Below are 21,554 nucleotides of genomic sequence, written 5' to 3'. Positions count from 1 at the left end.
GCCTATGATCTCCCAATTATCCTGGAAGAAAAAACTCCCATAACCATCTGGACCTGGAGCTTTATTTCCCGGGATCTCAAAGACGACTTTCTTCACTTCATCCATAGTGTATTTAGCAATGAGCATGTCTGCCTGTTCTTTAGTCACAACCGGACCCTGCTTAATTATACTGTCCTACACCGGCCTCCTGTCTCTCATTCTGCTGCCTAGAAGCTGTTGGTAAAAAACCATGAATGCATCAATCACCTGATCAGGTTGTTCCACTCTTACTCCTTCTAAATTTGTGATGGAAAGCACTCAGTTCTGAGTCCTTCTAGCCCGAAAATAAGCATGGAAAAAACCAGAATTAATGTCTCCCTCTTTCAACCAATTTAGATTGCTTTTCTGCTGTAAGAAGGAATGATAAGTTTCTTGTGCCTGTGCATAACAATCTCTAGCTGCTTTTTCTCTCTTCTGCAGCTCAACATTTAGAGGATCATCCCTCAAACTATCCTGACATACATCAAGAGCCTCCTTTGCTGAAATAGCATTGGCAGGGACATCATTGAAATGCCTCCTGTTCAAAGCAGACAACCCTTGCTTTGGGCTTCTGAGTTTCACTACCATTTGATACATTTTGGTCCCTTTCACCTGCTTGTTCCAACTTTCCGATACCAGATCCTTATAATCAGGATGCTTTGACCACATCCTGAAATAACGAAATGGTCTTTTGTGTCCACTTGGCATATTGTATATAGTTAGAATAGCGGGAGAGTGATCAAAAATACCTTCGTTTTGAAAAAAACCTCAGCTGCTGGGAATAACTCCATCCAAGGCTGATTTGCAAGCACCCGATCAATCTTTGAGTAGATTCTATCTTCTCCATGTTGATTGTTACTCCAAGTGAAAAAATTCCTTGTGTATTTTACATCTTCCAATTTGCAAATTTCCACACATTCATGAAACTCCTTTGCTTCTTTATACCTTGCTCGCAAGCCAATTCTTTCTTCCTTGTTGAGGATCTCATTGAAGTCTCCAAGAACCAACCAAGCCTCTTTAATAGCCAACTCCTTTATGTCTTGCCAAAGAGTTCTTCTCCCTTCTTCTGAGTTAAAACCATAGACAAAGGTGACAAAAAAACTTGCCTTTTTCTCTATGGATTCAACAAAGAGATGAATCATTTGACTAGTGCATTGAAGGATATTAACCACAAAACTATCCAACTTCCAACATACTATTATTCTTCCCCCCTTATGCCACGCATTATTAGACGTAAAACACCACCCTTCAAACATACGAACATACAAGGCTCCTAAGTTCTGAGCCTTAACTCTTGTCTCGAGGAGCCCAACCAGCCCAATTTTTTGATAATCAATCAATTGCTTGACTGATGTTTGCTTCTGCTGGATGTTGATTCCCCGGACATTCCAAGCCATTATTTTATCCATCTCCAAGAGAGGGTTCTCCCCCCCCCCCCTCTCTTGTTATCAATCTGTTGCTCCCTATCTTCTTTTCCAGTCATGTACTCCATTTCTTTTTCTTTCCCAATCTGTTGTAAGACCTGGAATGAATTACTAGTACCCGTGGCCACTATTCCCTCTTCTTTTTCCTTACTCTTCCAGCCTTTGGTAACCGGTCTGAAGCCTTCATGATCTGTCTGCAATACAGCCTTGTCTCTCTTGCTCACATCCTTGGCTATCCATTCTTGTTTCCTTTCCACTTTCTTTCTACAATCAGCTACAACATGCCCCATTCCCGAACAGTTACTACACACCAATGGCTTCCACTCATATGTAATTGCTACTGAAGTGGTATAACCATTCTCATCCTCAAATTCAACCATACTCGGGTATTCTTGCTGTAAAGAAACTTCAATAAAGACCCTAGCAAAACTCAACTTATCTCTCATTTTTGTGGCATCATCTACCATTATAGGTCTCCCTATTTGCCCAATAATCTTGAATAAGGACTTCTCCCCCCAATACTTCAATTCAAGATCATCCAAATGTACCCAAATTGGCACCATTCGGATATCTTCTTTCTTGAAATTCACCATTGGATCCCAAGCTTTCATCACTACCGGTCTCTTATTGAAGAAGATATATCCTCCCTTAAGAACTTCATCCCTATCTTCAATTGACTGAAATCGAATCAGAATTATCCCATATGAAACCATGCCTACTCTTTCCACCTTCTCTTTCCACATTCTCCTAGCAAAACCTTCCAAAACTTGCAAAGGAGGGTTTGCCCCAAGCACATAACAAACAATGGAAGGCATCCAAAACTCAACTTCCTCATGAATATCCTCCTTAGTGATCTTAACTCTATTGACATTCTCATTCATTGCAAACAATTTCTCCAAGTTTTTTTGGACAATACTAGATCGCAGAGTAGAGGGATTAGGGTTACCTTTCATCTGCGAAGGGGTATGTCGAGAGTTCTGTGCTTCCAGTAAAGCCCCAAAATCTTTCCTGATATCCTCCTGCTGCCTAATCAATCGAAGTGAAGTCGTTGGCGAAAAAGGCTCTCGATAGAGATCCTGAGGGATTCCTGTTTCATTCGACTCTGAAATCAACCCGTCATCATCATCAGAGAAAACGATTGGTTCCACACCAAGAATAGCATCCAGTGATTTAGTTTTCCTCACATCCGAGACTGAAGTCTGACCTTTCTTCTTCTTCTTAGTCGCCGTGAATTGCTTCCCCTGAACCTTAGATCTAGTTTTAGCCATGGCTGCAGCTCGTGAGCTGAACAGAGCAAAAGAGAGGGAAAACTTAACATATTAGGATTTATATCTTTTGATCTAAGATCAACTAGTGATATTGACTTGGAAAGATACAACGGTAAGTATTATAATATCTTAACTAAGTTCAATATCGGTCCAGTCCAATGTATACTCCATACATTCGAAACTAGTATACTTTACCAATGTTCTAGAAAGAACATAACACTTACTCCAAGTGTAAGCACACTTCATTGTTGATTATCACATCAGTGTAAATTCAAAACACTGATGAAACAAGAACTTAGTCTTTTGAATCATATAATCACAATCACATTCCACTGTGTTGACATCACTGTAATTGTGAATGAATATATGTTCTTGACTTAACTAATTTTGTGCATATATTTAAACCATAAGCATGAAAACTACATGTTAACAAAAATCACTTCAAATCTCTTATTGATAATAAATCAGATTAGATTGTAATGGGTTTTATTTAGGGGATAAAAACCAACATTAATATCTACTTATAGCCTATAGGCTTTTGTCTAGGAGGCTTATTCACTACTATCAAAGTCTTGTTCTTAATTAGGGAAGTCATTTCTTCTTGGATAGCATTGTTCCACTTATCACTCTCAAAGTTGTCCGTGGCTTCTTGGTATGTTGTTGGTTCAACACCTACAATTTCTTCTACTGTGATCAAGGAAAATGTTGCATAATCAAGACATCGAAGTCTACCAGGGGGTTTTATTTTTCTTCTAGACCTAACCCTGGCCAATCGGTAGTTGTCAAGCTTAGAGTGAGTTGTATCTCCATTTAAAACAACTTGATCTTCATCATCCATGTCTTTTAAGTGACTTGATGCATTTCTACCTTAAACTGAACTGGTGAGCTTCTTTCGATAATGATATCACTTGTCTTGTCCTTAACAGATGTGTCTATTTGTGCCATAGCAATTTGATCTTCTTTGAATACCATATCTGTACTTATGATGCACTTCTTGTGTCCCTCTTCTAAGCACCATAATTTGTAGCCTTTAACTCCATCAGGGTGCCTCAAGAACATGCATTTTAGGGCACTTGGTTGGAGTTTGTCTTGCCTCATAAGGATATAGGCAAGAGAGCCAAATACTCTCAAGTGATCTAGCTTAGGGGCATTTTCTGTCCATAGTTCTTGTGGATTTTAAAATTAATAGTAATGGATGGACACATGTTTATGAGATAATAAGTTGTCTTTACTACTTCTCCCTAGTATTTTCTCTCAAATTTGATCCTTTGAGCATGCACCTAACTCTTTCAATCAATGTCCTGTCCATCCTCTCAGCAAAGACATTTTGCTGAGGAGTTTTAGGGACTTTTTTATGCCTGAAAATTCCTTTCTTGTCATCGTAAGCAATGAATAGCCTTGAGCATCACTCAAGACCATTATTAGTTCTCAACTTTTAGACCTTCTTTATTGTTGTTTGACCCTTAACCAACTTCTTCCATTTGATGAAAGTTTCAAAGGCCTCATCTTTTATCTTCAATATGAACACCCAAACTCTTCTTGAGTAGTCATTCACAATGCTTAAGGAATAGTCGGCACCACCTAGTGGTCGAACCCTTCAAGCTCCCCATAAATTTGAATGAAAAAAGCCAATGCTCCCCACTCCACTTTAATTTTTTTTTCTAAATAATTGATTAAAGTTGTGTATGGACAATATAAAGTCAAAAATCGAATCTTTCTCTCCAGAAAGGAAAAACGAAGTAGCAGTAGTGAATGAGATTGACTCATAATAACAACATTAAGCTATATGTGAGGGTAAATATTAACGGCTCACATTATGTAGGCAAGTATTATAAATGAGGCACCGAGATGCCTTGAAAAAAATAATACTTAAACTAAAATATGAATAGAAGGCCTAACTATTCAAATAAAGCATTCAAAAAATGTACAAAGTAATTCATAAGATGAATTATTCAAAGTACGTTTAAGTTTGCTTACCAAATTATAAACGACAGATTATAACTGCTCGTGCGAAGTAGAACTGATAAGAACTGCTCGCAAATAGAAAGCATAGCAGAATATAATTGCTTGTGTACATATATAGTAGATTAATAACTACTTAAGCAATCTCAAAGGAAAAATGAGATCAATGGAAGTGCTTGCTTTAAAGCATCTTAAGTTTGATCAAAATATAATTGTTTAATCTGTGATTAAAAACGCAAATAAACAAACATATTAAGTTCAAATCTAAAGATGCGAGGCAATAAAAGAAAAGTTTGCCATCCAACAGTGCAAATTTATCTTTACAAAAAATTTCCACAAGGGGCAAACCATTGTCTCGGCCAAAAGGCCATTTTCTTAAATAAAAAAAAGAGAGGTTAAAAACCAATCCTACATCGTAGGAGACTTGGATTCTTCTTCTTCTTCCTCCGACTTAGCTGCTGCTTCTTCTTCTTTCTTGGCCTTCTCACAATAAGCTAAGACTTCCTCAACGCCCTCCCCCAAGAAACTTAAGTCCATCTCAGGATTTGCCATCTAACCTCGGTAAATGGAATGCTTGGTAACAGCATTGCACAATTCTTTGGCATTGGCCTCATTTCCATTGAGCTTCGTAGTGGCTGTGTTAAGTTCCTCTTGGAGTTTCTGGCATGCCTCGAATTTTTCCTTTCCTTCCTTCTGGGCTGCCTCGAGTTCAGTCTTGTGAGTCTTTCTTATCTCCTCAGCCTCCTTGTTCAGATGGGAAATCTTCTTTTTGTTGGGTTTTGTGCCCTAAATAAAACCCATTTCAATATAATCAGATTTGCTAATTAATAAAGATCAGAAATTGCTTTTATGTTGCATGATTCACATGATTTATTTCATGATTATTTTTAATGTATAAATTCTATTAAGTCTAGAACATATGTAAATATATGTTTATATATATATGTTCATGATTATAGTGTAGTCAGCACAGTGGAATATGTTCAAAAGTTTAATTCTCATGATTTTTCAGTTCACTAGATTTAGACTGGCATGATAATCAGGGATAAGGTATACTTACACCTTGGATAAGTGTATATGTCCTTTCCAGGGTATTGGCAAAGTTTACCAGTATCGGATGTATGGAGTATACATTGGAAGGGATCGATATTGATCTTGGATAAGATATCATAAACTTACCGTTATATCTTTCTAAGTCAATATCAATGGTTGATCTTAAGTCTATCGATCTTAATCGTGATATAATTAGGTTCAACTTAGCTGTATTATTTATGTTCTTAGAGTTGTTCGTGGAAGCTAACTTTTGGTTCTGGTGGATACTTACATCTTGGGAACATGGTAGTTCAATTGAGTGAGAGCGTTGATCGTACATATGGAATCTATAGCTTCTATAAGTATTTAGAAGTGAAACAATTATTTTCTTTGAGCTTAGCTGGATAGAGATAAATAATTGAGATCTCATTTCAGTGATTATATTAGTTTACTGAAATATCATTTATAGGTAGCTAAGTATTTTACGGATAAAATACATTGAAGGGTAGAACGGTAAATTTGTCCATATTCAATGTAGATCATCTATAGAGGATCTTTGACTATTAGGATTGTAACAATAGATAATCATAACGTATCTATATCGTGGTACATATAGAGCGTTCTATATAACTGAGAGTGTATTCAATTCCAAATCTATAGTGGCGCAAGGCGAAATTAATAAGTTAGAGAATTTACTGGTGAATTCTAGATCTACTTATTGAAAGCTCGGTTATATAGGCCCATGGTCCCCTTATTAGTTGAGATAATACTGCTTGCAGACTCAGTTATTGATTTTAATTAATCAATTATAATTCTAAAATTAAACTATGTCTTATTTAAGAATTTTCACTAAGCAAGGGCTTAATTGTGAAGAAAAGAGGTTTTGTGGCTAATTTGTTAATTAAGAGACTTTGTATGGTCTAATTAATAAATTACATAAATGACAATTTTATTTAGTAATTAATTATAATTATTAAAAGAATAGTTTTGGCATTTATAGGATTGAATTGAAAAATATGGTATTATTAAAAAGAAGAATAAGTGGTTGAAATAAAGTGGCAAAAATCTAACTAGAAATTGTTCCACTTAAGTGTAAGGCCAAGAAGTGATTTTTGCACAATCTTTTATTCTTTTTTAATCCATATGATTCAACCCTAAGCCCTAGTTGAAACACTATAAAAGAAACATGATACTCTCATCTCTTCCACTTGACACTTTGTCAAACCAATGTCATCTTGACTATTCAACCAACCTAGATGAGAGAGTTCCTTCCTTAGTGATTTCACCTCCAATATTGTTCTTCCACAATTCGAAACCTTGAGTGATAGAGTGACATGCCCACACATAGCAAGTCAAGTACTCAATCATAGTGAGTAAGACGGTGGTAACCAAACCCGAAGGAGAGAAAGAGATCCAGGTTCAGATCTTGATAATGCTCTGCTACAGAAAGGAATCAAGGGATAGAGATCTTGAACAGAAGGAGTCATTATATTCCGCTGCAATCGATGTAAGGTTTTATTAAACCCTTATGTGTTTATTTTCATTGTTTTAGAGAATCCACATTTAGGATGTTAATCAACATACTTGTTAGTAATTCTAGATCTTGGTAAAATATTCCCAACACTTTTGAGCATCGCTCCATTCTTTAGCAACATTCTCGAGTTGCTCAATGGTTTTGCAAAGTTCAGCTTTCAGTTGCTTTACTTTATGGAGAACTCAACTTTTGGCGACATGGGATAAGAACGTGGCGTATACAAAAAAAATGCACATGAGTTCTTGTGGGTTCTTGAAAGAAATGTTAGAAAACAAAGAAAAGAAGAAGGAAACTAACCGAGGGACTGAAGGTAAGACTCCATTGTTGACCAAATCCTAGTCGCTAGACTAAAAAGATCGGAAATGGCACCAGTAGGATGCAGCAAACAGAGCACAATACTCTGAACCAATTCCCATGGCCTCGATGGGCAAAGTCTGAGGTGCCTTGCTTGAAGAAGTGGTGGCCTGGTCAGTTTCTGGGACTAACTCCTCGACATGTGGAATGGCTGGAGTGTGAACATGAATTTGGACTTCAGGAGTCTCGAGGTCTATAGTCTGCAAGGCACGCTTCTTATTTGCAGTGGTCTTCCTGGATCTCTTGAGGGGTTCCACATTGACATCTGAAGAACTTTCTAAGGCAATCCTCTTTTTCCCCTTTCTACTTAAAGAGTGGAGAAGATTCTCTAAATCCATATTTGCAAGACAAAAAGATGCATCAATACTTATTTAAAGACAGATAAAGGGGAAAATGGGAAAGAAATTCCCACTTAAGGGAAGTTACCATAATCATCAGATCATCAAGAAGGAGGACTATAGTATTCACTAAACTCCCTAGATCATGTGATCATGAATATGTCATAGGGGTTAATTGGATCTAAATCCCAATTTGAATCTGGATGGCTCGCTCTATCCAAATTAGTCCCATACTGCTCAGCAATCCCATAGTAAGAACTAGTGCAACTAAGTTGAACATGGAATGGTGGATACCAACTATCAAACCTACGGGTAATACAATCTATAAGGAAGGGGTTCCAAATGTAAAAGTTATACTGACTATCATTGAAAGTTACTAACAAAGTGTTAGAAATTATTTTACAAGGATCTTAAATCTACTCACAAGTATGTTGATTAACACCCTAAATATGAACTTCTAAAACGATTATGAAATAAACACATAAAGTATTAGAAACCTTACATTAGGTGCAGCAGAATAATATGACTCCTTCCGTTCAGATCTCTAACCCTTGTATCCTTTCTGTCGCAGAGTATTATCAAGATCTGAACCTGGATCTCTTTCTCTCCTTTTTAGGGCTGAAACTCCTTCTTGTTGAATGTCTTTCTTCACGATCTTCCTCACTATGATTGAGGTATCACTTGTTGTGTGTGGGAACTACTCTAATCACTAAGTGGTTCAAAATTTCAAGGAAGAAGAAAGAGAAGAAGGTGGCGGCTAGGTATAGAGAGAGAAGGCTCAGGTTTTTCTCTGAAGGAAAAAGTAGAAAGTTAAGTGTAAATTTCCTAAATCCTTCACTATCTATTTATAGCATTCCACTAGGGTTAGGTTTGAATTATTTGGCATTAAAATAATGAAAATATCATATGAAAAACCCTATAAAAGTGGTCGGCCCTATACAGTATGGATTTGGGCCTCACTTTTTGTAATTTTGCAGTTTTATCATTTCTGCATCTCATTTTCTCAAAAATGCCAATTTTCTAATTCAACCATTTAAATGCCAATTCTAACTATTAAATAACTATAAATAATTATTAAATAATATTGTCATTTATCATATTTATTAATTGAACCATACAATGTATCATAATTAACAAATATGCCCCTAAAACTTTTTCTTTACGATTTCGCCCTTACTTAGTGAAAAATTCACAAATAGACATAGTCTAAATTGAGAATTATAATTGATTAATCAAAACCAATTATATGAGTCTTACAAGCAATATTATCTCAACTAGTGGGGGGACCATGGGTCTATATAACCGAGCTTCCAATAAGCAGATCAAGAATTTATAACCTAAATTCACTAACTTATTAATTCTTCGTTGAATCCACGCATAGAACTTAGAATTGCACTCTTAGTATATAGAATGCTCTATATGTTCCACCATATCGACACATCATTAGTTATCCATTGTTATAATTAATTTGATCAATGATCCTCAATATGAATGATCTACACTGTAAAGGGATTAGATTACCGTTACACCCTACAATGTATTTTATCCTTAAAACACTTAACCCCGTATAAATGATATTTCTGCTTATGTGAAATGAGTACTCCACCATTTATTTTCGTTTGGTCAAGCTCGAAGGAGATCATCCTTTACTTACTATTCGCCAGATAGAACTATAGATTCCATGTTTATGTTAGCGCTCCCACTCAATTGCACTACCGTGTTCCCAAAATGTACGTATCACCCTGACCTAAAAGTAGGCTTAACTAACAAATCAAAGAACACGAGTAAACTCTTGAGATTGAGCCTAATCATAACAGGATTAAGATCATTTGATCTAGGATCAACTAGGCGATATTGACTTGAATAGATATTACGGTAAGTTTAATAAATCTAAGTCAAAGTTCAATATCGGTCCCTTTCGATGCATACTCCATGCATCCAACCTGAGCTTTACTTTAACCAATGCTCTGGAAAGAACATAGCATTTCTCTAAATGCAAGTAAACTTTGTTGTAGATTATCATATCAGTAAAACCCTGTGTCTGATAAATCTAGGAAACTTTATTCAAATAGTCATGTTTACTTTCCAAAGTGTTGACAACACAATAAACAGGATCAATTATGTAAAAAGGGTTTTAGATGAATTTATACATTATGTACATATAATCATGAAATAAATCATGTGAACCATGCAACATTAAATGTTATTTCTGATCTATATTAATAAGTAAATCTGATTATATTGAAATGAGTTTTATTTAGGGCATAAAACCCAAAAAACTCCCACTTGCACTAATATAAAACAAAAGGTGCATTTCAAATAATCTCCACACCTTGATATACAAATCAAGTGTAATAGTAGTAAACTCCTCGTAATAGGATCTGAAAAGTTGAATTAAACACAACCTTTTCTCCACCATTACTCTTCCTTAATCACAAAATCATTGATAATGTGAAATTCCTCTCTATATGTCTACTCTTTTTGGGATACTGGATTCTATATCTTTGGCAACTACTTTTGGTTAATCAGGAAATAACACTAGTAGTTAAGGCAATTTGGAATGGTGCCAAAAATGTATAGAACTTTCCTTAGACTGAATAAGTACCTTTCCTGCAACCCTAACATTCAGTCCTTTCTGGTAGACCTAGAGACTTCAGATAGGTTTTTACACTTCTCCAAAATCACTATTCCACCCCCAGAGTAATCACCATCTTATCAGAAAGATTTTCAAGCACAAAGGCAAATCTCGAAATATGATGTGGTGTCTAAGAGGTTTAAATACACCCTTATTGACTAACATATAGTTCCTCTTCTTAATCTTAAGATTTACTTGATTGTCTTCCAATGTTCTTCTTCTGGATTAATCTGATACTTACTCATTACTCCCACTCAACAGCAGGTGTCTGGTCTAAGGCATACTAAAGCATATCTGAGACCTCTCACTGTTGATATAAGAAATTCTTTCATGGCTTTATCTTTTCTGGAATAGTTGAGACTTTTCCTTAGATAAATAAAATCTATGCCTAGGAAGTTGTGAAGCTTCTATAGATTGCCATTAGAAAGAAAATGCTTCAGCATCTTACTAAAGTAAGTTGTTTGCATTAGAGTAAGTAATTACCAGGTATACCATAAGCCATAGGTTTAGATAAACTCAAACCTATAATACTAGGAATAGGAAGTCTTGTTAAGTCCATTGAATAGACTTATACACGAAATTTCCTTTTATGTCCTTGTAATAGAAAGTTTAGGTACTCCATGTGAATGGATTAAACCATAGTTCTCTTGGCTTTCTTCTTAGTTTCTTATCTTGACAATCCATTACTTGTTTAAACTCACAATGGATTTTAATCACTAGTGTCTTCCAAGTCATAAGAAGGTGAGTTCCTAGAAACTCTCCCACTACGACAAGACAACAGAGGCAGTGGGATCATCATATGTCAAATAAGATGATAGAACACTTTTGGAATCAAGAAATAAATATCTCCTTTATTTGCTACTTTATTTTCAGACTTAGTCATTTTCTTAGAAAAGTAGTATTTGTTTAAACAAACACTTTCTTATCTATTGACAATGGGATGGTCCACCCCTAATCACTTAGAATAGCTAACAAACATGCAAACCATGGTTAACAGTCCTAGCTTTTCTTAAGATTTTGATTAGGTCATCCATGAATCCAGTAATGATTTAAATTAAGTATACAACCATCACATCATTCTGAAATTGTATTACCATAGAAGGTCTTAGGCAACAACTAGTAACTAATCATCAATATGCAAATCGAAATTTCTGGGGAGGTAAGTTTGGATATAATTTAAAAAATCAATTTAATGATCTTTGAACTGCATATCTACTAACTATTTCTCCACCCCTATCAGTTCGCAAGATCTTTAACCACTTACCTTAATGGTGTTCCACCATTGCTAGAAATCAGAAATTTTTTAAACATATCAAATTTCTTTGCATAAGGTATAATCTAGAGTTATCGTTTTAAGAATACAACGAAAAACTCATATCCACCCCTGAATGTACATCCATCTACGAATGAGATGAACAACTTTCATTGGATACAGGCATATTTACTCTTTGCAGAGATTGATCTTGTCAAAACCATTATGAACAAGATACAAATGCCATAGATTAAAAAAATGTGATTGTGTCTTTTTGATGACTTATATTTAGTTACATCAAAGAGTTCTTACAATATTGCAAGTGGATCCTGGTCACAGAATACTAAACTCATATTCCATACAGTTTGAATCCATGGATAGAAAATGGTTATTAAACACTTGTGAAAGTGTAACTGTATTGTATCCTGGAATTAGAAATATAAAAAATTTATGTTTGGAATCTAAAATTAAAGTCAAAGACTTAAATTTATACCAAATCTAATGAGTAATTCTTCTTGGACCACCACTACTAATTTAAACTCTAAGTCAGATTTGCCCATACAAGTAGGAGATTTCTAAGATTGATGATTTATATCATTTTGGGATAGAATTTCGAGAATATAATCAAAAGTGTCGTTTAATTTCTTAAAAGAAAATAGAATGACATTAAATGATTTATAGACCATTCATCCAATGATATGCTAGTGAGCAAATTAGAAATGAATAAGCTAAGAGGAATTGGGGTAATTTCGTTTATAAATAAGAATCCAACGATGCTTCGATTAGCGAGAGTCAAAGTAATCTTATTTATACAATCTTCTTGTTTCATATTGTAAAAATACTAGTCTAAGGTGTCATCAATTGATGAACAGCTAGATGTTGCATATACAATATTTATCTTTCGAGATCTAACACTATTATGTATGTCTAATGGTGAAAATCCATTAGGGATTTATCTCATTAGATAAACAAACCAAGTTAGAACAACATAGAAGATTCGAAATTAAAACTACAATTTAATAACAGAAAGTAACATGGTTCAATATAAATTCATACACAATTCTGAAATTATTAAACATATAGCAAGTAGGAATGACAAGTGAAAATACTAAAACATACAATCCTAAACAATTTCCAAGGTTTCCAACAAACTGATACAGTGTCCCAGTAGGCGAGAGTCAAAGTATCATTCATTGAATAGAGTTGTCAGCTCATCTAAAATGCAAACCATTCTAGCAACCTTTTATTCGATCAAAATAAGAATCTAACATTGTCCCGGTAGGCGAGAGTCAAGGTTATTCTCATTTTATGAGCTTCCACCATTATTTTATGTTTTATAAGTTTATCTCTAAGTAGTCACCGTAGGGGAGAGTCTAATAGAGACGAAAACATGCAAAACACTTATCAAATGAGATCTTACGGTATTAAATGCTTTCAACGAATAACCATCCATAAGGGGGACGAAGTCTAGCGTCTCGAGGTTATATTGAAAACATTTAACTATTGTAAGACCAACAATGGAGATCGAATGCCCTAATAATAATAAAGCTCATTCTTTCAAATGTATTTTCATTATTATTTATAATAAAATATATTCATTAAATATCGAATTTAGAACTTAATTTAATATTTATAAAATTATACTTAGATGGTGATTAAAATAAGTTGAATTATTTCCATCTCAGTAGTAATTTTGATATCTAAATATTAAGAAAATTATTTAAGTTGTATTAATTTAAATTAATTTGCAACTCAAAATAAATTTTCATGAGAATATATTTATTGTATTTTGAAAAAGAAAGTATGAAAACTTTATATTTTTCGAAATACTTAAATAATAATTAGTTAGAAAAATACATCAAGCAAAAATATTATTTATCTAGATTTTCCTTTGACTAATTAATTCAATTTCTAATAATATACTTTAATTTATTTATTTTAAATTAATCAATTGATGTAAAAATCATTGATTTAAGTTGGTCCAAGAATTAATTAAAATAAATAACTAATTTACAACTTAATCTATTTTTCAAGATAAATTCAAAATCATCTTGCATTATGAAATGCAATTTCGAAAATTGATTAATAAAATAAAGAAAATATATATATATGTTGAAAATTATTTAAATTTAAGTTGAAAAAATAAATTTCAAATAAAAATAATTTTCTATTTAATTAAGTGTCATGAAAAAGAAATATTTAAGTATCATGATGAAAATCAACTTAGATATATAATTTTCAATTTAATTAAATGTATTAAATTCAAGAAATAAATAATTAAGTGTAGAAAAGGCTTAATTATTAATATCTAGTTTAATACTAGGAAAAAATATACTTAAAATAAATTGTACCAAAATTAATTATTTATATAATTAATTTCACAATGTATAACATTTTCCTATTTAATATTAGAAATAATAAGTAGTCTAGAAATAACTATCTAGAAAATATCTTATTTGACTAAGTATCTTTTCCACAAAATTTGAAAAAATGTCTTGTTTAAGTTGTTTTAGAAGAATCTAAAAAATCAACTTAAATATCTTTCAAATTAGATTTAATTAAATTTAAAATTAAGTTATAACCACTTAATTTTAAAATATTCCATTTTAAGTTAATATTTGAAAAAATATCAACTTAAAAAATATCTAAAGAATCTTAATAACCAATTCCTAAAATTCTTCAACTTAATTTTGAAATTTTGAAATTCAAAAGATATTCAGATTTAAGTTAATTAGTTAGTGATAACTAATTTTCAATTTAAATAGGAATATTTCATGAAAAATTTAAATTAAGCTTCAGAAAGAATCTATATGGTTATAATTCTATATTTAATTACAAGAAAATACATATAGTTTAGCTTAGAATAAAATTCTTTAAACTATGGTTTTCTTAAATAAATTTCAAAATAAATGAAATTAATTATGCTGCTAATCAATTTTATTAGGTTAAACTAATTTAATTAACCTAGTACAGTTATTCAAATCAGGCAAATGGGCCTTCACAATTGGGGTGGTTCATGTGAGGGGGGGCTGGGTTCTGTATGTCGTACCCACTACTATGGCTCCCAACTCTCACACAAGGCCCAAAAGAGAGGAATTTAACCTTAAAATGAACAACTGTTATTAATTGAATAGGCCCAAAACTAAATGGGACTAAATAAAATCTATCAAAAACTATGATATTTTATTTAGCAACAACAACCTATATGCATCTATAATAAAATTAAACATATAGGCTCACACAGGCACACAATTTGGATGGATCCCATCATGTTGCTAGGTCTTACACAGATGAAAGAAGATTGTAAATTTACCTGTTACAAATTATTTACTTGACCAAGGGAGCCATGAGTTAAAATCAGATCATTGGATCTGTCAACAAGTTAACCATGGCTATTTGCAATCAAGCAATAATAGGTTTTAAAAACTTACAAACAAGCTAAAACACATACTCCTGCAACAAGGTTAGCTGGATAGTTGGATGTAGGATTTATTTAATTTTAAATAATTAAATTTCGAAAAAATAATTAAAAATAAAAAAAAAATTATTTTTCGAAAAAAAAATAATAAAATAATAAAATTTATATATTTTCGAAATTAATAAAATAATATTTAAAATTAAACTTAAAAATTTGAAAAATTAGGTTTCAACTAACCTAAATATCATTTCAAAATTTGCTAACTACTTTTAAAAATTTAATGTTATTTTATAAATTAAATATTCAATAAAAATAAAAAAGATAAGTAAATATCTTTTTCAGATTTTATGATTTAATTTAAATAAATTAAATAATAAAATTTAAAAGTTAGCAAAATATCTTACTTCTATTTAAAATTACATGATTATAGTTATCTTATTTTAAATTTAAATAAGGTCAAATTATTTAAAAAAAATATTTAATTTAAAATTTAAAATCTGACCTTAAATTTAAAAATAAGATAAGATATAATCAAATTTAAAAATAAGATAGATAATTAAGCAAAAAAGATAGATATTTACTATTTTCAAATTCAAATTACACTAATATACTGAATTAATTTAAAAAAATTAATTAATTTAATTATGACATTTATAATTGAATTAGGAATAGTAAATGTCTAAATACAAAACTACACAAAAAATCGGAAGTTAAATCCATGAAATAGCATGAAAAATCGAAGAAAAATGAAAAAAATGCGAGCTGTACGGACAGTATGCAATCTATCCATGGGCGCGAATGGGAGTGCTTGGGCGAGGAAACACGGCGCTGCATGATTTCCGCGCGCGCGTGGTGCAGTGACAACACCCCGATATTTTCGAAAATTCAAAAAATCATAACTCATTCAAATTAAATCGAAATTGAGTTCTGTAAAAAAGTAAATTGCTTAATTTTTTCCATACTATCCAATAAAATAATTCCAGAAACAGAATTTCAATTATTTTTCACGAAAATTCACAAACATCAATCAATCATCAAACAACACTCAAAACAACATGATACCATCCAAACATCAAACAAATCGTTTTAAGTCCAAATTTCTCGCAAGCAAATCAATTACCATGGCTCTGAGGCCAGTTGTTGGAAATTATTTTACCACGATCTTAGATCTACTCACAAGTATGTTGATTAACACCCTAAATATGAACTTCTAAAGCGATTATGAAATAAACACATATAAAGTATTAGAAACCTTACATTGGGTGCAGCGGAATAATATGACTCCTTCCGTTCAGATCTCTAACCCTTGTATCCTTTCTGTCGCAGACTATTATCAAGATCTAAACCTTGATCTCTTTCTCTCCTTTTTAGTGTTGAAACTCCTTCTTGTTGAATGTCTTTCTTCACGATCTTCCTCACTATGATTGAGGTATCACTTGTTGTGTGTGGGCACTACTCTAATCACTAAGTGGTTTGAAATTTTAAGGAAGAAGAAAGAGAAGAAGGTGGCGGCCAGGTATAGAGAGAGAAGGCTCAGGTTTTTCTCTGAAGGAAAAAGTAGAAAGTTAAGTGTAAATTTCCTGAAGCCTTCACTATCTATTTATAGCATTCCACTAGGGTTAGGTTTGAATTATTTGGCATTAAAATAATGAAAATATCATATGAAAAACCCTATAAAAGTGGCCAGCCCTATACAGTATGGATCTGGGCCTCACTTTTTGTAATTTTGCAGTTTTATCATTTCTGCATCTCATTTTCTCAAAAATGCCAATTTTCTAATTCAACCATTTAAATGTCAATTCTAACTATTTAATAACTATAAATAATTATTAAATAATATTGTCATTTATCATATTTATTAATTGAACCATACAATATATCATAATTAACAAATATGCCCCTAAAACTCTTTCTTTACAATTTCGCCCTTACTTAGTGAAAAATTCACAAATAGACATAGTCTAAATTGAGAATTATAATTGATTAATCAAAACCAATTATATGAGTCTTGCAAGCAATATTATCTCAACTAGTGAGGGGACCATGGGTCTATATAACCGAGCTTCCAATAAGTAGATCAAGAATTTATAACCTAAATTCACTGACTTATTAATTCTTCATTGAATCCACGCATAGAACTTAGAATTGCACTCTCAGTATATAGAATGCTCTATATGTTCCACCATATAGACACATCATTAGTTATCCATTGTTATAATCCTAATTTGATCAATGATCCTCTATATGAATGATCTACACTGTAAAGGGATTAGATTACCGTTACACCCTACAATGTATTTTATCCTTAAAACACTTAACCCCAGATAAATGATATTCCAGCTTATGTGAAATGAGTACTCCACTATTTATTTTCGTTTGGTCAAGCTCGAAGGAGATCATCCTTTACTTACTATTCGCCAGATAGAAGCTATAGATTCCATGCTTACGTTAGCGCTCCCACTCAATTGCACTACCGTGTTCCCAACATGTACGTATCACCCTGACCTAAAAGTAGGCTTAACTAACAAATCAAAGAACACGAATAACCTCTTGAGATTGAGCCTAATCATAACAGGATTAAGATCATTTGATCTAGGATCAACTAGGCGATATTGACTTGAATAGATATTACGGTAAGTTTAATAATTCTAAGTCAAAGTTCAATATCGGTCCCTTCCGATGCATACTCCATGCATCCAACTTGAGCTTTACTTTAACCAATGCTCTGGAAAGAACATAGCATTTCTCCAAATACAAGTAAACTCTGTTGTAGATTATCATATCAGTAAAATCCTGTGTCTGATAAATCTAGGAAACTTTATTCACATAGTCATGTTTACTTTCCAAAGTGTTGACAACACAGTAAACAGGATCAAGTATGTGAAAAGGGTTTCAGATGAATTTATACATTATGTACATATAATCATGAAATAAATCATGTGAACCATGCAACATTAAATGTTATTTCTGATCTATATTAATAAGTAAATCTGATTATATTGAAATGAATTTTATTTAGGGCATAAAACCCAACACAAAGTGCGTCTTGCCCTAAGAACAGTGGGAGACCATCCACATTGATTACGATCGGGATGCCCCTTCTTCAGCTTCCCGAGGGGCTACATTGTGGAGATAATGCACCTGAGCCACATAATCTTGACTCTCCTCATCAGCTAGAATTGGCACCTTCTCCCACCATGTATACTTGGGAAACTTGTAATCACAAGTATACTTGTTTGAAGTGAGAAGGCCAACAGAACTCAAATTGGCCTCGTTTAGAAGAAATTTGGCCGATCACAGTCGGAATGGAAGACCGAACAAAAGTTTACGCCGCTCGGCCATCTCAGGAGTTAGAGTTGGTCTTTTTGAGACCACTATCAACAGTTTAAATAAGATAAATCAGTGAGGCCAAGATTATAAACATGGAGTAATTCAAAACCAAGTTTTAGATAAAAATTTACTTACGTATTATGCGAAATGTGGTTGTGTTGATTGGGGAAAGGCCACTTGTCCAGAAGAAATCTTCCTTAAAAGCAATCTTGTTTGGTAATCTTACAATGATCCTGCGATTGTTTGTGTGAGTCCCAAGATAGTAGAAACCTCCTGCACAACGTTTCCTTGCAGGAACTACCTTAACAGAATAAAGATAAACAATGTTTTGGGGTGTGGGACACTCCCATCCTAAAATGCTATACATAGCATTTAGACTTGTAAGGATTTGTAGGAAATTAGAACCAATTGGAAAGGAGCAATTCCAAGATGGTTGATGAACTCTTTAAAGTACTCTCTCAGGGGGAGAGTTGCTCCAGCCTTGATATGCTCGAGGCTCCAAGCACCTATCCCAATCGAGCTACTAATACTGGCCTCGCCACTGGTTTCACCACTAGCCCCTGCATTCCTCGCAGATAAGTCGCTCTGGTGGATAACAACTAAATTCACCAGGGGCAACGTATCTAACACAACATCCTCGCCTTTGGTCGATACCACAAGTCCTTCAAGCACCACCAATGCAGTCTCCTATAGCTCTTATCCTTGACTCGATAAACTCAGCCTCAAAGGTGACATTGGGATCCTGGGGAGTCTTTACGAGGCTTGGAAGACATAATTTCAAAATCTAGGTCACCTGGTGAAAAAGCAATTGTGACTTTGGGTAAAGATAAGGGTTTAGCCAAAGGAATAGAAGATAATGACAAAGGGTCAAACCAGGCTACATCTCGCAAGTAGCAAAATTTACCTTCAGTTATTTCTTGTAGGAAACGCCTATAGCGACTAGCAACTTCTTCCTGATTGGGTTTTATTAAATGGTCTCTAATTTTTGCATCGTTTATCTCCAGTTTGGACTGAGGTTTGAGAATTCTAGGTTTGTATGGGAGGGCTAATTCCTTAGGATATTCTGTTTCTAAAGACTCTAGAGAATAAACTTCAGAACCAGATTGGGACATTTCTACAAAAAGAGCAATCCCAATTTCTGGATGAAATTTATTAAACTAGAGACTTTTAAATATGATAAACCTAAAATTTTAATCTGCCTAAACCCTAAAAAATTACCCAAAAAATTAAATTAATATCACTAAAACCAAATGGAGTGACAAAGATGAAATTAATAGCATCATAACCTAGAAAAATGAAAAAGATCGGAGGAAAGAAGATGGGTCACTTACCGTTGAAAGTTGAATTTTTGTACGACAAAAAGCTATCAAACTGAGGACGGGATGAATGGCGCGACAACCTTTTTGAATTCATGAGGTCGAACAGTATATCCGAATGGATGCGCAAGAAGTATATCAATGACAATGAGGGCATGCAAAGCTTCAGAAATCAGAATGGTTTTTTGCAAGAAAAAGCTCAAAATTTTTTGAAAAGGCAGAAATGGTGGAAAATTGGTTCCGGTTTAGTTTTATACTTTGAGATGGATTACCGTCAAATTAAAATAACAGAGATCTAACAGATAGGAACAAGAGAGAATTGGAAAAGATGGGTCATTAAATGCTAATGATGTGCCTCAAAATCATGAACCGCCAAATTCAAAAGCATGCAATTTTTCAAATTGAATTAAATAGACCTTTTTATTAAAAAAAAAAAAAAGAAATTTTTAAGGGGCAATTATTATACCCAAAATTCGGCTGTAATTCAGAGAGTGACACGTGTCAATCAAGTGGAATATGAACCTACAGATATAATAATGATTATATCATTAAATTCAAAATAGAATAACTCATTAAATATAGAATTAATAGAGTATATTCATAACTCGCTGACTGTATAGTCTTAGGTGAGACATGGATACACTGACTATCAATTCATGTATTGACGAGAGACCATCTTGCCTCAGAAGGCATAATCCTGATGGAACTACAAACAATGCATAGTGAGACATCTACCTCGCTACATGTAACAAAGTATTGGCGAGGAAAATCGGCTGTTGAAACACTTAAAGTATAATCCACAGTATAATAACTAAGTGTAACAACTTGGAAACATGCAGAACATGATTGTCCAGTCTACGAGGCCTTGTGGTCAAAGAGCAGTTCTTAAGTTTGCTCAGTACACTGGTGCTCATGCCATTGCTTGAAGGCATATGAATAAACCAAGTCATTATTGGTCATCTATGTACAAAGCAAGATGCCTCTAGCAAGATGCTCCTATCCACGTCAGCGTCGACCGCCTAGAAGATAGGAGTGATAACGGTTATGCAGTTTTCTAGTGTTATCTACACGTGTTTAAATGGAGCGTGATCGAAGCCCACATTTTGTAAAAATAGTTATGTAATTCAAATTCAAATGTAAATAACTACCAACTGATATCCTATAAATAGGGGCAGAAAAAAAGAACGAAAAATCTTTGAGAGGAAAAGATCACTGATTGTAATAGTTGTTGGGTTTTATGCCCTAAATAAAACTCATTTCAATATAATCAGATTTACTTATTAATATAGATCAGAAATAACATTTAATGTTGCATGGTTCACATGATTTATTTCATGATTATATGTACATAATGTATAAATTCATCTGAAACCCTTTTCACATACTTGATCCTGTTTATTGTGTTGTCAACGCATTGGAAAGTAAACATGACTATGTGAATAAAGTTTCCTAGATTTATCAGACACAGGGTTTTACTGATATGATAATCTACAACAGAGTTTACTTGCATTTCGAGAAATGTTATGTTCTTTCCAGAGCATTGGTTAAAGTAAAGCTCAGGTTGGATGCATGGAGTATGCATCGGAAGGGACCAATATTGAACTTTGACTTAGATTTATTAAACTTACCGTAATATCTATTCAAGTCAATATCGCCTAGTTGATCCTAGATCA

General features: G+C 33.4%; 1 protein-coding gene across 1 annotated transcript; it reads right to left on the bottom strand.

Annotated features, from left to right (window-relative positions):
• Window positions 1-297: 297 nt before the first annotated feature.
• On the bottom strand, window positions 298-1,415 carry LOC115710693 (uncharacterized). Its single transcript, XM_030639043.1, has 2 exons — window positions 786-1,415; window positions 298-630 (listed from the first exon to the last, which is right to left on the bottom strand). Exons 1-2 carry the CDS (start codon window positions 1,413-1,415, stop codon window positions 298-300), a joined length of 963 nt encoding a protein of 320 aa, XP_030494903.1.
• Window positions 1,416-21,554: the final 20,139 nt, after the last annotated feature.

This window comes from Cannabis sativa, chromosome 3, assembly GCF_029168945.1.
Source record: "Cannabis sativa cultivar Pink pepper isolate KNU-18-1 chromosome 3, ASM2916894v1, whole genome shotgun sequence".
Classification (NCBI taxonomy): Eukaryota; Viridiplantae; Streptophyta; class Magnoliopsida; order Rosales; family Cannabaceae; genus Cannabis; species Cannabis sativa.
This window is presented reverse-complemented; position numbering and strand designations above follow the sequence as displayed.